Source organism: Oryza brachyantha, chromosome 6 (genome assembly GCF_000231095.2).
Source record: "Oryza brachyantha chromosome 6, ObraRS2, whole genome shotgun sequence".
Lineage (NCBI taxonomy): Eukaryota > Viridiplantae > Streptophyta > Magnoliopsida > Poales > Poaceae > Oryza > Oryza brachyantha.
This window is the reverse complement of record NC_023168.2, coordinates 8,020,246-8,035,263: the sequence shown is the minus strand read 5'-3', so window position 1 is coordinate 8,035,263 and position 15,018 is coordinate 8,020,246. Positions and strand designations below refer to the sequence as shown.

At 38.6% G+C, this 15,018-nt stretch overlaps 2 protein-coding genes across 2 annotated transcripts; one reads left to right on the top strand and one right to left on the bottom strand.

Moving 5' to 3' along the window:
- Positions 1-6,699: 6,699 nt before the first annotated feature.
- Positions 6,700-9,175, top strand: LOC102704069 (protein PAM68, chloroplastic-like). The gene is made up of 2 exons (XM_006656869.3): positions 6,700-7,482; positions 8,956-9,175. The coding sequence occupies exon 1, from the start codon at positions 6,822-6,824 to the stop codon at positions 7,446-7,448; it is 627 nt and encodes a 208-aa protein (XP_006656932.1). The 5' UTR covers positions 6,700-6,821; the 3' UTR covers positions 7,449-7,482; positions 8,956-9,175.
- Positions 9,176-9,814: 639 nt separating this feature from the next.
- Positions 9,815-11,810, bottom strand: LOC102722685 (60S ribosomal protein L31-like). The gene is made up of 2 exons (XM_006655949.2): positions 11,653-11,810; positions 9,815-10,319 (listed from the first exon to the last, which is right to left on the bottom strand). The coding sequence occupies exons 1-2, from the start codon at positions 11,745-11,747 to the stop codon at positions 10,040-10,042; spliced, it is 375 nt and encodes a 124-aa protein (XP_006656012.1). The 5' UTR covers positions 11,748-11,810; the 3' UTR covers positions 9,815-10,039.
- Positions 11,811-15,018: the final 3,208 nt, after the last annotated feature.

The following is a 15,018-nucleotide window of genomic DNA, read 5'->3' as shown; positions in this document are numbered from 1 at the left end:
GTTTCGTCCAGCAAACCACATCGTTTTTCCTTGTTCTTTCTCTTTGGGTTATTAATGATGATTAATTACTTGGTTGAATAAGGAAAATTAAGCATTTAATTTCTAATTATAATATTTTTAACTAAATGCATTGTCCTGTACTCCCTCCATATATTTTTTTATACGACGCCGTTGACTTTTAGGTTCATGTTTGATCTTTCGTCTTATTTTAAAAAAATATATAATTATTAATTATTTTGATTTGATATGATATAATTTATTATTATAAGAACTTTAAGTATGCTTTATAATTTTATATATTTAGATATAAATCTTGAATAAGAAGAATAATCAAACGTAGATTCAAAAGTCAATGGTGTCATATAAAAAATATGGAGGGAGTATATAGATAGGGCATGAATATATGATATGCCAAGATCTCATCCACCCTACTTGCCAGAACTACTTGCCAGAAGTGAACAAATTTCTTATTTAGATCAAGACACATGCTTCAAATTTCTTATTTAGATCAAGACACATGCTTTGAAAAACAAGGAAATATGTTATCCATGCGTTGTGTGAAAGAATTAGAAGATTTGGTTAAGTATTTTTTTTTAGGAAACACAGTACAACGCAGACGCTCACAACACAACATCTCCGAAGCCTGATCAGCGGGGACGGTGCCTACCCCTGAAAGCATAAGCTGTTAAAAAATCCTGGAATATTCGCTCCAACCAGAAGTCAAACCCAGTATCTTAGGTGCTACTAAGGCTCTTGTAACCACTAGGCTACAGGCCCTTTCGCAGATCTGGTTAAGTATCTATGTAAAAGTTTTAACACATAAGGCTTTCATGCGTCCTTATATGTACATTTCTACGACTTAAGATATAAAAACTTTAAACTAATTGAACCGATCAAAACAAAAGTTTGCAGTTGATAATAACAAGATTTTCTTGCCCCATTCCATATATGAGGTGTATATATATACCTCGCATACTTTAAGATGTCACCTATTTGAGAACAGGAGTATACACCACGATAAAGATAATTAAATTGGAAAATGTTGCAAGTGTGCCATATAGGAGTCCTCAAGGAAAATGCTGAACAGGGAATAGATATAGACGGTGCCCATCCACTTGCTGATGTTGTCGGCAGCCTCAGCGTTCTCCTGGTGGTGCACCTGCCGGAGCAGCATCACCAGGTCCACGCCAACACTGAAGAAGGCAAACCAAATGCATATACCTGCAAAAGTTCGAATAGAAAAAACTCAAGGACCTTTATAAATGCAAACCTAGTACAACTTGTGAGATTAAATTTGGTACCTTCCTTATGGATAGCTATTTTTAAAGTGCTGGGAAGGTATATTATATTAGGTATCTCACTTATGTCTATTGATATGACTAGAATTTGTTAGGTGATAGTTTATTAGATGGTCTGATTTGTTCTGTTCATTATCGTCAATTGATTTTCATTATCCCATATCTACACTTTGCAGCAATTGTAATATTCTGAGTCCGTGGGATATGAAGCTTTCCATGCAACCCAAAGAAATACAATGTGTCATTTGTACATACCGAAGATTGGAGCCTATTAAGGAAGCCCTGAACCAAATCCCTCTATAAGGATGTGTTTGGTTCCAAGGAACCACTATGGATTTTATCCCCACACTTTCATCTCAATTTTTTATTTAGCATTTTTATAGGTTAGCATATGTTGTTTCATTAGAAGTTCTCTATTATCCACAAATAATTAGCAGAGAACCCTAGACAATTTTATACTAACACATGGCATTAACGATGTTCAAATTTACCAATAAACTTTTGGGTGCAAATGCTGGCATATACAGTGGATTAACCCAAAACTAAATAAAAGAATTGAAGTTACCTGAGTGATCAATTAAGCAGATAGCATTTTAATGGTGCAGTGAGCTACAGGTTGGCCAACTTTGGGTTTTGTGGCGTCGACGTGGGCCTGGTGGTGCTTCTCGGGCAGGTGCTCCATCAGGAGAATGCCAATGCTGCCAACCGCATCAACAAATGGATATATAGGCACTGTCTGCATCTCTTCCCTCTTCGGCATTTTCATTAGTGACTCCTATATGGGGCTCTACCTACCTAACTTGTATGATCTTCCATTCATTCTTTTTTTTTTCTCCCATGGCCCATGCTAGAAAACTCCTGTCCTAAAGCAGGTGACATCCTGGAATCAGTGCAGTCAAATACCAACATCAGCTCACCTAATTAGTAGTATATGCAAAAGTGTTTAAGATGTGACACATGGGAATAACACTAGTAGATTTTTTTTTGTAAAGTTACTTTCATGTGGTTCCTGACTTTAACTTCTATAAATATATGATTAGAAAGTACAGTCATCAAAGATGATTGTTTTTTTAATATTGGAGGAGCAATCTTCTAGCCTCCATAACCAAACAGATTTAATTTGTAAGGCCTTATGATTCAAGCTATGGTATAACAAACGCATATTGTTTGGGGTATAGTAATTTGATCAAAGGTATAGTATTTATCGCCACAATATACGTTACCAATCATTTTTTTACAGCTATTTGAATAACATGCAAAAGAAAAAATGAGTGTGTAAGTGTCACTTGTTGAATATAGAGAAAAGATTATGTTACTCTAACTCAGTGATACTGAATTCAAATGTTGCTTTTTATGAATGTTCTCTAATCGAATTCGATATGATCTCTCAAAGACAACCTAGAGACTGAATCTTATTAATGATTAGCTTAAAGAAACAACATTTAAAAAACAGAAAGAAGGGATCTAGCAAATAATACATGAAACGGTAAAGAGGGGCTGTTTACTTTTGAGTTCTAATTGATTCGCCAGATTCCTATGTCCAAAAAAATGCATAGTATGTTAAAAATTCACCATAATAAGAGCATCCCAACAGCTCATCTAAATTTGATCATCCATATCTTTATTTGGATGATCATCTAAACTAGTTTCATCCTTTATATCTCTTTGTACTCCACTGGATCATCCATGTATGACATCCTTTATATTTCTTTGGAGGATGAACAGAGATCATCCAAATATGAAGGTTCTCTCTCCTAATATGAATGATCTAAAAATAGATGATAGGATAGCCGTTCTGTTGGAGCTCAATTTGTAGTCTTCATCCTCTATTTTTGGATAGAAGATGGGATAGATAAGTTGTTGAGGATGCTCTAACAAAACAAACACCAAGCAATCATTCTAGCAAGTCTTAGTGATAATTAGATTTCAAGTTTGGACTGATATTTGTTGGAATCCACGACTTCAATAAACAAGCGACTTTTGAGGGGAAAAATACGTAAGAATGACAAAGGAGCCCAAAGGGCTGCAAAATTTCAAAGATTTTTTTACTTGATAATTTTCTATTTGTTTCTATATCCTAAATGTCTCAAGTAATACTGAAACTATGAAATTGATCTCACCATAAACTGGAGACAGCTAACCAAACCAAAATTTTGGTCTAGATCTACTCAACGGTGGATCCAAGAACTTCCCATGGTGCTTGGGCCTAGCCTCTACCAATAGATGTATATGAGGCAGATATGCAATTTGGATTGGTGGTGTGGCAATGGGGGTCATTCTTTATATAGCTATGAAGGTAAGGACCACTCTCAAGAGCATGTCATTACTCGTGTACTTTATGCGTACACACAATAATAATCTTATAGGCGGTGTTAACGGTAGTAAGTGTAAAGGGAACAATTTTTGTAGAACCGATGTCGTCGCTACCTGAATGGTTTCGCATATGACCAAAGTTTTTATGATATTGTTACAAAAGTATGGTTGGTACAAATTTACTTTATAGAAAGTGTTTTCGCATAATGTTATTTTGGAAACATATGAACAAAACATTAAAGACTTCATTATGGAAGCATATAGCGGGACTCCAATGTAGAGGTTGTCGATACTCAAATCAGTTGCGAGAAAAACAAATTTTTTACTTTATTATTATTGAGATGATGGAATAAAAGTACTTTCCAAATAGTGTCGACAAGCGATTCTGTTGTGTTTGCGAACAAGGCCTTCGATTGATAGATCACGTGTAATTGTGATGAATAATTGGCAAAATCGATTATTAATTGAACTAATACAGATCGAGTTGGGAAGAACTTGCTTCTAGAAGATGGTTTCTTTATCTTTGATGCTTTGGTGGAGTAAAGAGATAGTCAAAATTAGTGACGAGGCACTGAGAATAGGATGATGTTTTCGAGGTCAGAATCGCTCGATGGTTGTACTTTAGGTTTAGCTTCGGCACATATAGATGGTGAACAATGTGAAATGGGAAATTATACGTGGATTGATCCGTGGTGTTTTGGCGTGATAAATTGTACCAGCTAGTGTGGTCGAAGATTAGTTTGTAAAATAGTTTATAGGATTGCATGTCCATTTGGATCAATTGGACCGATGTTGACAATAGTAAAGCCACGAATTTTTTTTAGGTTGTCTTTGCTCTATGGTATGAGAGGTATAGACCCGTCCTAGGCAGCCCAAAAGAAGTATCATCAACTCATCAAGCTGTCTCCTTAGCTCCTCGATCGCTAAAGTCATTCGTCAGTCAATCGTCAAGGCATCGTTCCACATTGCTGAAAGCATTGCATGACAGTCAATCACAACAGTGCACGAGCCTTTCATCACTTATAGTTTTGTTGACACCAAAATTAAACTTTGACATGTCACACACAAAGGCCTGAAAGTCTTTATGTCGCTTCAGTGCAGGACTTAAATTCTGCGAATCTTAACAAAAATAGATGTGTCAATCAGTTTAACCCTATAACTGACAAGATATAAAATAAGGAAGCAACGTTAAACCTAAAATATCCTATCGGCTTATTGGCTGATAGAACTTTTAGGACCTTTGCCGAACATATATATCGGATTTACATGAATTTTTGAACATCAAATGTAAACACACCTTATCAGCCAGAACATACTATAACAATTAACAAATCACATAGATTATTGAAAAATCACCTTAGAAGATCAAACCTAACCGAGACAGCTCAAGGTTGGAACCAATAATCAATAGATTTATCGTTCATTACATCATTAAGCATGAGCCGGTAAGGTTATTCATATAATTATGCATAAAAGACCTAAACTATTAATTTAAGACTCACATATATATAACACTTAAATAGGCAAATAACCATTACTATCAAGTTAATCAGACTAAACCAAGACAGATCGAAGATGAGGATAAACAATAACAAGCCTACATCAGTATCAAACATTATTGATTCTTAATTAATAACCTAGGGTGACTTATTGGCCTGCATCACTAAATTGATCAATTCTGATGGCAATCCTAGATTAGGTTGAAGATGATTATAATAGATCGGACTGAACTAAGACAGTATATGATTAAAGTCAACATAATCAAGGATTGGTCAATGATTTGTAAATCTAATAACCCAGCAGATAGGCCACTGAATAGCTTACTGGCTATAATCCCAATAAAACATTTCATGCACGTATTTAAATTTAATCTATAACCATAATTGCAAATGAATATAGTTGATTAGACCTAGCCAAGGCATAATTATGTTTATTACTCTCTCACAGATATAAACCAATGGAGTGAACAGAGCAGGGGTGGAGCTAGAACAAAATATAAAGGGGTGCCACTCACTTACTTTGAAGAGGTTTTAAACTGTTGCGGGTGCCTAAATTTAAATTAAGAGGGTGTATACATGGTGAAATAGATGAACTTTGGCTAAATTTTTTTTAACCGGATGGCTAGGCACCCCTACCTAAAGAGTAGCTCTGCCCCTGAGCCAGAGATGGGCCCTTGGATAGCCCTCTAGCTCAGTTTTGAGGTGCATCTGCTCATGGGCCTATGGGGGAAGCATTCCTCGATGGCCCGAGGCTGGATAACTCTCTTGGCCTAATACTTTGGTTCGAAATAACATACATGCACATGCCTTTTGTGCTTTGGCCTAGTAAGATCAGTAGGCATACGTTGTCAGTGCTCCTAACAAAAGTAAATTTTTTTATGCAAGGGTAGTAATTTTTTTACTAGTGAATATGAGATGCGAGAATTTGATAGTAATTTTTTTCTCGTAGGTGGGAGAGTTGCACGGTTGCACTGAACCAGAAACAAAAAATAAAAGGATTGAAAATAATTACAAGAAAAATGAAAATTACGAGAACGGAGAAAAGGGAGGAGTGATTGTAACGCAAAACTTTTATATACGTATTTTTAGCGATCTAAAAGATAAAGCTGGAAAATAAAATATGATAAAAAATTATAAAAGTAACTCTAAATTTAAGGAAAATTTAAATTTTATTTTATCAATATAAGCATAAGCGACAAAATGAGGTGAAAAAAAAAGAAAATGTGGAAGCGGAATCAAGAGGGGAAAAATTGAACAAAAAAAGTGAAAGCTGAACCGCAATGAGGAAGTGCTCTAAGGGCGATGTTTATGGCATATCAAAAGCAGAGCCTAGAAGTAACTCTTTACTTGTCCATAACACTTGCTTATAAACTTATTTTATAAGCATATATATATATAGCGATAGAGTGGTATAGTTTGTTCATTAATATAATAAAATATTTTTTATTATTCTTCTTTTCTTTTAATTTGTCATATGGAAAAAAAATTTAAATAAATAAAAAGAGATGATTCTAACCCGTTGTCATACGTAACAACGTCGGTCGTCACTTTTTTTTTCTATATATTATCATATTTAATCACGCGGTAACATAGAGAGAACGTGTCCTTCGCAAATGAAAAAACTCTGTACGCTGTCTGACTGTCTCCATCCACAGGGAGGAGCGTTTAAGAGATAAGATGCCCTGCGCTCTCGAGTGACGTGGCTCTCGCCATGGAGCTGCCGCTCGCTCCACCGCCTCTCTCCTGCGCTTCCTCTTCGGCCTTCCGCCTGCACCTTTCTCCGGTCGCCCCCAACACCCCCGCGCGCGCCCCGCTCCTCGCCCGCGCCCGCAGGAACAAGGGCTCCCCGAGTGACGACGCGGAGCCCAAGGTCATCACCATCGGCCGTCCCGGGAGGAAGAGCAGGCGGCGCCGCGGCGGCGGGGGGAAGAGGCAGACCCCGCGGGCCCCGGAGCAGCAGGACGAGGAGGAAGATGAAAACGACGACGACGAGGAGGACGAGAGGGACGCGGCGATCCCGGAGGTGGTGACGAACCGGATGATGCGGCGGGTGGGGGTGTCGGTGGGGGCGCCGCTGGCCGTCGGGGTGGGGTTCTTCCCGGCGTTCTACTACCTCAAGACGGTGGCGAAGGTGGACGTCCCGACGTGGATCCCCTTCGGCGTCTCCTTCGTCTTCTTCGGCGCCGCGCTGCTCGGCGTCAGCTACGGCATCGTCTCCGCGAGCTGGGACCCCTCCAGGGAGGGCTCCCTGCTCGGCTGGAGCGAGGCGCGCCGCAACTGGCCCGTCTTCTGGGACTCCCTCCGCGGCGGCGGCCCGGCGCCCCCTCGCCGGAGATAGCTTACCAACGCTTCTCTTCTCTTCTCTTCCACCGGTTTGCTTGCTCGCTCGCCTAATTGATGCTTGCTTCTTGCCTTAGAATTAGAGTGTGATTTTTATGTTCATCTTGTATGTAAGTGAAGCGTGTTCACTCGCTCAGAATTACATCATCTTTGTTTCTTGATTTGAATTGTACTATCTCAAAACTGCGGCTCAACAATGTAGAACTTTGCTCATCTGTTATCAATTAGCGATTAATCCAAATGTAATTTGAACAAGAGAAGGCTTGATTACATGCAGTAGCGCTTCCGTGTACATGCTTAGAAAACATTGACCAAACCTCAAAAAAGAACAATAAAAATGTCCAATAGAATTATTGTACTCTCTTATCAACACATTTGAACATTTATTTCAACATTCTAAGAGATTTTTCATGTTTGTTACATGTTCTATTTATTTGAACCTTCTTGGCCTCCTGAAGATTGTGACCACTGTACATATTGTGCACATTCAAAGCATACACCATCTTCGTTCTAGGCCGCAGTCGACTGTGTGAGGATAAGTTAACTTATCCTTGACACGAAAAACATAGTAATAGATTAGTACATAATTAATTAGTTATTAATTATTAAAAAAATATAAAATAGATTGATATAATTTTTTAAAACAGCTTTTTCTATAAATTTTTTTAAAAAAAATACACCGTTTAGCAGTTCGGAAAGCGTGCGTACGGAAAACGAGAGGGCATAAATTATCTAAACAGGAATGCAAAACATAGTAATAGATTAGTATATGATTAATTAATTATTAATTATTAAAAAATATAAAATATATTAATATAATTTTTTAAAACAACTTTCCTATAAAAATTTTTAAAAAATACACCGTTTAGCAGTTTGAGAAGCGTGAACACGGAAAATAAAGGGGCATAAATTATCTAAACAGGACGACGGCGAACGCGACCCTAGTTCCCTGATATTTTTAGGGAGATTTTGGCTGCCGAAATGCTTAGGGAGCCATGAACTGACTGAAGAGCACATCACTGATTATACCAGCACTTCAACAATAAGGACACTCCCAATGAGTATTTATGACAGTTCCTATGTATATTAATTAGCTTCACGGCTCAGGATTTTGCTAACGTGGCAGGGCAATTAAGGAAGAGAGAGAGTCTAAATCAAGGAAACAATTTCCTGTTCACGGAAGAGGGTCGACGAAAGAAACAAGACAGCAAGAAACCAGCAAAACTCCGTTGGGGAGACTCCAATAGTTTTGATAGGATTTGGGCCCAGATCGAGTGCGGCACCGGCGACGCACGCAGATGGTGCGCAGCCGGCTCCGCTCCTGCACGCTCCCGCATCCGCTTTTAGTGTGAAAATATTGCTAAGTCATGCTCATAGCTCATGTTGTTTATTTTTGTTCTTTATTTTTTCTGTTTTTTTGCAATTCATCCTTTTCCATTGCACTAAGTAATGCTATTTTTTAAAAAAAAACAATCATCTGACCAGTGTTTGTTTTTTGCTTGCAGATGATCGAAGATGGAAAAACTGATGGCTTTTGGAGTAGATGTGCAACATACCTGACATGATATGGACATCAACTTCATGCATGAGAGATGATGGATGATGCCACCTTACGCGCGAGTGGGCTCGCAGCCTGACGGCGAGCGCGCGTGATTGGGCCGCGAGCGCGACGCACGGCCTGGCGCAGAAACGGCACATGGCGCGGACGGACGGAAATTCTTGAAAGAATCAATACTGCTTTGCTTTTTATAAGGGTTAATTAGATTTATGCCATTATAAATTTGTTAGTTTTGAAATATATCATTACAATTTGACTAATTATAAATATGTCATTATAATTTCAAAACTATTAAAAATTTGACACTCCATACCCTTTCAGTGTATTTTTTTAAAAAAATTAGATCATATTGCCCATCTGCTGTTTACTATGTCCTTGACATGTGCAAAGAGCAATTTGGTCTGAAAATGGCATATCTAAAATATTTTAGAAATTACAGTGGCATTCTTACAATTAGTTGAATTATAATAGCATATTTCAAAACTGATAAATTTATATAATAAACTATTATGTATGAACTATATATGCTACCTATTATATTCATCTCTAGATTGCTATTATTAGTTAATATATGGTTCTAGAATTGCTATACGGTAATATTTGGTTCTCAAAAGTGTATTGGACCAAAAGAATTTGTTGTTTCTTTGCCAGCGTCTGTAGCATGTGTTCTATACACAAATTGATAATAGAAATAGTTGCCACAATTGATCTGTCTTTTTTTTGTTGCATTTAATTTACCTTTTGTATGAACAATGCTATAGAAAGCATAGGTTAAGAAGTAGTAGTTTCTTGTACGGTATCCTATATCGTAGAAAACTGCTATAGTTTCTTCAACTAGGAGTGCCCTTAAGCAACCAAGAAACAACTGCACTGAATACCACATAGAGTTCAGTACCAAAAAGGTCTGCTAGTTTACTAATGGTTCAGTACCAAAAATCTCTGCTTGTTCACTAATCAGGATCAGGATCGTCGTAGCACAAACAACTCAAAACACAAAAATTAAATTGCTTTGATGCTAGTAAGGCACAAATTTACTCCTCGTCCTCAACAAGCTTGGTACCCAGGCCCTTCAACCCCTCTGGGGGGACCTCAGCAACTGTGACTAGTGAGTAGAGTTCCTCCTTCGCATCCTCCTCGTCGTTCCTCCTGCGAGCAATCCTGACGCGAACACGCCTTGGAACGCTCCGGATACCGCTGCTCCAGATGTGCTTGTTGAGCTTCACATCAACCCTGACATCGGTGGTGCCCATAGCCTTCTGTGCAAACTTCCTGATCTCCTTGATGGCGTTAGGAGCCTTCTTCTTGAAGGTGCTGTGGATTGGATTAACAGTAAGCTACTGATTGTTCAATGAAAGAAATATCTTAGGTACTAGTTACTTCTCTGTTATGTATACTAATAACAATCATTTACGCAATGACAGAGAATATCTATGAGCCCTTACAGGGAACTGAATCACAATGTTAAATCATATATAAAACAAATCGCAGGCCACAACAGATGTATGGTACAGAAAACAATAAAACAAATACTTTTTGGATCTATGTAAACATCAAGCTTTGAAGGAAGGGAAAGATTAACATGAGTTTATGAAAGCATACTCTCCCATGTCAAAGAAAATAATTTGAGGCAAGCTAATCATGGCATTGTCAGCACTCAGAAGGAAAGTTCTTTAACATAAAGGATGAGATTGATTGTTTCCGTTGTGGAAGTGGCCACATAATGATAGTGCAATTTATAACCACCTAGTTGAAAGCCAGTGGTGACCATGCCATCAGACACATGATTGTGCAAATCATAAGTTATAACCGGTTAAGTACTACATAGTGGTGAACAAAGTTATAACCGCCTAAGTTCTATTGCAGTACTGAACAGGCATTTGAATGGCAATCAAGCCAATAAAACAGCAAACAGGAAGTATGAAAAGCATCAATCTACCAGGAATGCGCCCTTCTACAAGGTGTGCGCGGATGATGCACGGCACAAAATTACAGCCTAAATACATGGCTGTACTGAACACCTGAAGACAAACCCTATTCCTAGACAAGCCAAAAACTTGATGAAATCACACGACACAAATCACAACCTAAATACATGGCCCTAAACGCCTGAAGACAAACCCTATTCTTCAACAAGCCAAAAACATGGAAATCATGAACCCAGATGAGGGCATCAAAGCTGGACCGACGTCCCATCCAAATGGAACACATGTTCGCACTCCAAGAAGCAACACGTGTAACGATGAACGGAATCAATCTCCCGGGCATGTAACTGTGCGCAGCCACGACGACAGGCACCTGACTATACCCGGTTTGCTAAGATTCTCAGTTTATCACCACGAATATCACCACTACTACAATTCCTCAATTGCCCCGGACTAATGCAAGGTTTGCTAACACCCTCAGTTTCTCACCAAATATACTAATACTACAATTCCAGGTTTCTACGAGATGAAAACGAAATGAAATGCAGGATTAAGACATGACAAGACAATGCAAAACCTACGGGATCCCTACACGCACAAATCGGCTCCCAGAATCGAGCATGATTCGTTGATTCATCCCTCCATGCATCGATCGGCTACCAGAATGACGGACGGACACAGCAATGGGGGAGGTGGGGTCGTAGAGAGGTAGGTGTCGTTACCATCCGTGGAGGCGCTTATGGAGGTTGATGGTGTACTCGCGGGTGACCACCTCGGCCTTCCTCGCGCCGCCGGGGCGCTGCTTCTTCTCGGCCATCTCTCTCCCCTACCCTCCTGCGGCGGCGAGATTGGAGAAACCCTAAGCTAGGATCACCGCAGGCTCTTGTTGGATCGCGTCGTTGTTATATTGGCAGCGCTCGCGGACTACGGGCTGTATGGAGTATTGGGCTATTGGGCCGGCCCATGTTTCACGGGTTGGAAACCCACGTATCGCAATGGGAAGGAATAAGTTCATTACAGCGAGTTCGATTTTTATTGTTGAATCGCGGTACTAGGTACAATCCTTCAGCTGTCAAAACGGGTGTAAACAAGATTTCTCGGTGGTTTGGTTTAGGGAGTGGATTTGGCTGACGTGGCATCTACCTGGTTGGTTTGACTTAGTTGCTGTCTTGCGTGGTAATAACACCGAAAGTAAAATATAAACATTTAAAATTTGAAAAAGTACGGCTGGTTTGACTTAATCTTTGTCCTGCAGCACCATGAATAATCATGACGATGGAAGTGCAAGTGGGTGGCAACTAAAAGAAAGCAACTCAAACGGAAGCGAACACAAGTGAAGACAATTTATTAATTTAAGTTCAAATTATCAAATTTCTAATTATTTATATATCAAATTAACCTCAAATCTACCAAATAAAATTCATATTTTGAAGTTTATTAATTTACATTCAAATTTATTGAGTTTAGAATTATATATATATCAAACTAACCTCAAATATATCAAATAAATATTAATTTTGAATTACATTAATTTAAGTTCAAATTTATCTAATTTGAAATTATATATATCAAACTAACATCAAATCTATCGAATATATTTCAATGTTTCTGAATAAATATTTATATTTATTTCCTAAAAGTTAACATACAATGGCTCCAAACAGCATTGGCAAAACGGTCAAGTCACCCTCCATTTAACACCGTTAAATGGCTTTCACGGAGCGGAGTCATTCAGCTGCTTAGCTTTTGAAAAACAAGGCCAAATATGCAAAGCTAAAAAATAGGGTCAAATCTATAGTTCGTTTATAAAATAGGGTCAGATCTGTAATTGCTCTTTTTTTTAACATACATTTCTCATTGTGAGTCATTCGGTGCTTTAGATCGAGAGCTCTGATTGTATTATATTACATTGGCATATCTTTCTCATTGTGAGTTAGAGACGGCAATTTTACCCATGGGTATGGATGTGGACATAATTTTTTGCCTGTGGGCGTACTCGCCCGCTACCCGACTACCTAATGGTTAGCGGTCGGGTTTTAATTTTTATCCGTGGGTAATGTGCGCCTGACCCAATTATTTTTTTCCAATTGACAAATATAAAAAACCATATATATTTCATTGGGATACTATAGTTGGTCAGTAGTTTACTATTTTTAAGTGTGATAATATGATTTTGATATAATTGTTTTTTATTTATAATTTTGAGTTCATTGTTTTTTTTACTATTTTCTGTATGCATATTGGATAAGAAACTAAGAATATATTTTATTTCAAAAAATCCACCGGGTAACTAGCGGATACCCGAGCGCCCGCCGGGTATGGTTATAATATTTTGCCCATTAAGCAATTCGGGTACGGCTCGAGTATTTATGAGCGGGTATCAGGTCGGGCATGTTCTTGCTCCGCCGGTACCCGACCCGACCCATTACCATCTCTATTATGACTTTAGATTGAGAGCTTTGATTGTATTATATTACATTGACAGTAGATGTACTAAAAATTTTATAGGGGTAAAATATGAACTAAAATATATAACATTATGAAATTTGTGTGTGATATATCAGGTTAAAATAGATAAATTGGTAAATATATATTATCAAAGTTTTCAATAAAATTTTTAATATACTTATTAAAAATACATAGTTAGATGCTACTACCGCTAGTAGCATGAGATACCGTAATATTGCCTTTACCTAGCATAGACTATGCATTCTGTCACACATTTTATTATCAACGTTCTATTGTTCGTTATTTTGAACCACATATTATTTTGTCACTGCACCTTAAATGTACCCTCACTATTTATCTCTTCCATCCCCTCAGGCTCTCACCTCTCTCCAAACTCTCGCCAGCCAAGATCCAAAGACGACACACGCTCAATTTTCACTAATATGACTTCCGCTCAGCGTCCAAGGGCATGCCAATGAAAACAAAACATATACATACTGTCGGTAGCCGCAAAGCTGAAAGAGTATATTAAGGTCTAGAGCGGGTGAATAGGCGATTTAAAAATTAAACCAAAAAAAGGAAACTGAAAATCTTTTGAAAGTTCCGGTCAGCCCTTTCAAAAGTTCCGTTGATCTTCGGAACTTCGGACAGCACCAGATCTAGAACAAGAAATGAGTAGATCTAGCCAACCAAAACTTAAATAAGCAAACCACCTTCAAGATTTGCACAATCAGCAACTAGAGTACACGCAGCAATCAAAAGCAAAGCTAAAAACATAAGTTAGAGAAATATCACCATAAGTAGCGACAGAGACTTTTTACCGAAGTTCCAATCCTTGAGGGGATTGTACTCTCCGTTGAGGAGCTCAAGCTTGAGTCGGGTTTCACAATCCTTTTCTCGGGGTTGCACTCTTGCGTTCCCCCTCACTCGAGGTGTCTCTTCCCTTTCGGATGTGAGACCTAACATTCACAAACTTTTCCCGGCGCACCACAAGAACTTTGGCGGCGCTAGGAACGACGCCTGGCCGTCTAGGTGTTCTCAACCACCAAGAGTAACAAGCTAGAAAAAGATCTTGGAGATGAATTTAGTGCTCAAGAAATTTCTCACGAAGTCAACACCAAACACTTAAACCAACCAACTCTCACACACACAAAATCCAAATCACTTAGATCCGTGGAGAGGAGAAAGTGAGAAAGCAAGGCTCAAAGTGAATATGAAGAAATCCAAGCCTAGGAAAAAAGATGAACAAGTGAAGCAACAACCCTAGCTTAGGGGTGGGAGGGGGTATTTATACTCCCCACTCAATTTCTGCCCGTTGGGGAAAAAGATGCTCTCCTCGGAACTTCTGAAGATCCTCTTCAGAACTTCCGGTCAATTCAAAATAACAGCCCACCAACAGTTAGAAAATTCAAAGTCAACTGTGAAAAGTCAAGTCTACGGAAGTTCCAGTCAAATCCTTCGGAACTTCCGTGAATCTTACAGTGCCAAAATCCATTTCTTCGGAACTTCCGTGGTTCTTACCGAACCAATTCTAACCTCTTCGGAAGTTCCCTAGGTACCATCGGAACTTCCGTATGTTCCAGCACAACTTTAAAAAGATAGCAAAAGATACACTTTAAAAAATATTTCCGAGTACCGGA

Coding starts and splice junctions, on each gene's coding strand:
- LOC102704069 (XM_006656869.3), top strand. CDS start 6,822: ATGGAGCTGCCGCTCGCTCCACCGCCTCTCTCCTGCGCTTCCTCTTCG.
- LOC102722685 (XM_006655949.2), bottom strand. CDS start 11,747: ATGGCCGAGAAGAAGCAGCGCCCCGGCGGCGCGAGGAAGGCCGAGGTG. Junction 10,320..11,652: donor CATAAGCGCCTCCACGGATG/GTAACGACACCT, acceptor TCCAATCCACAG/CACCTTCAAGAAGAAGGCTC.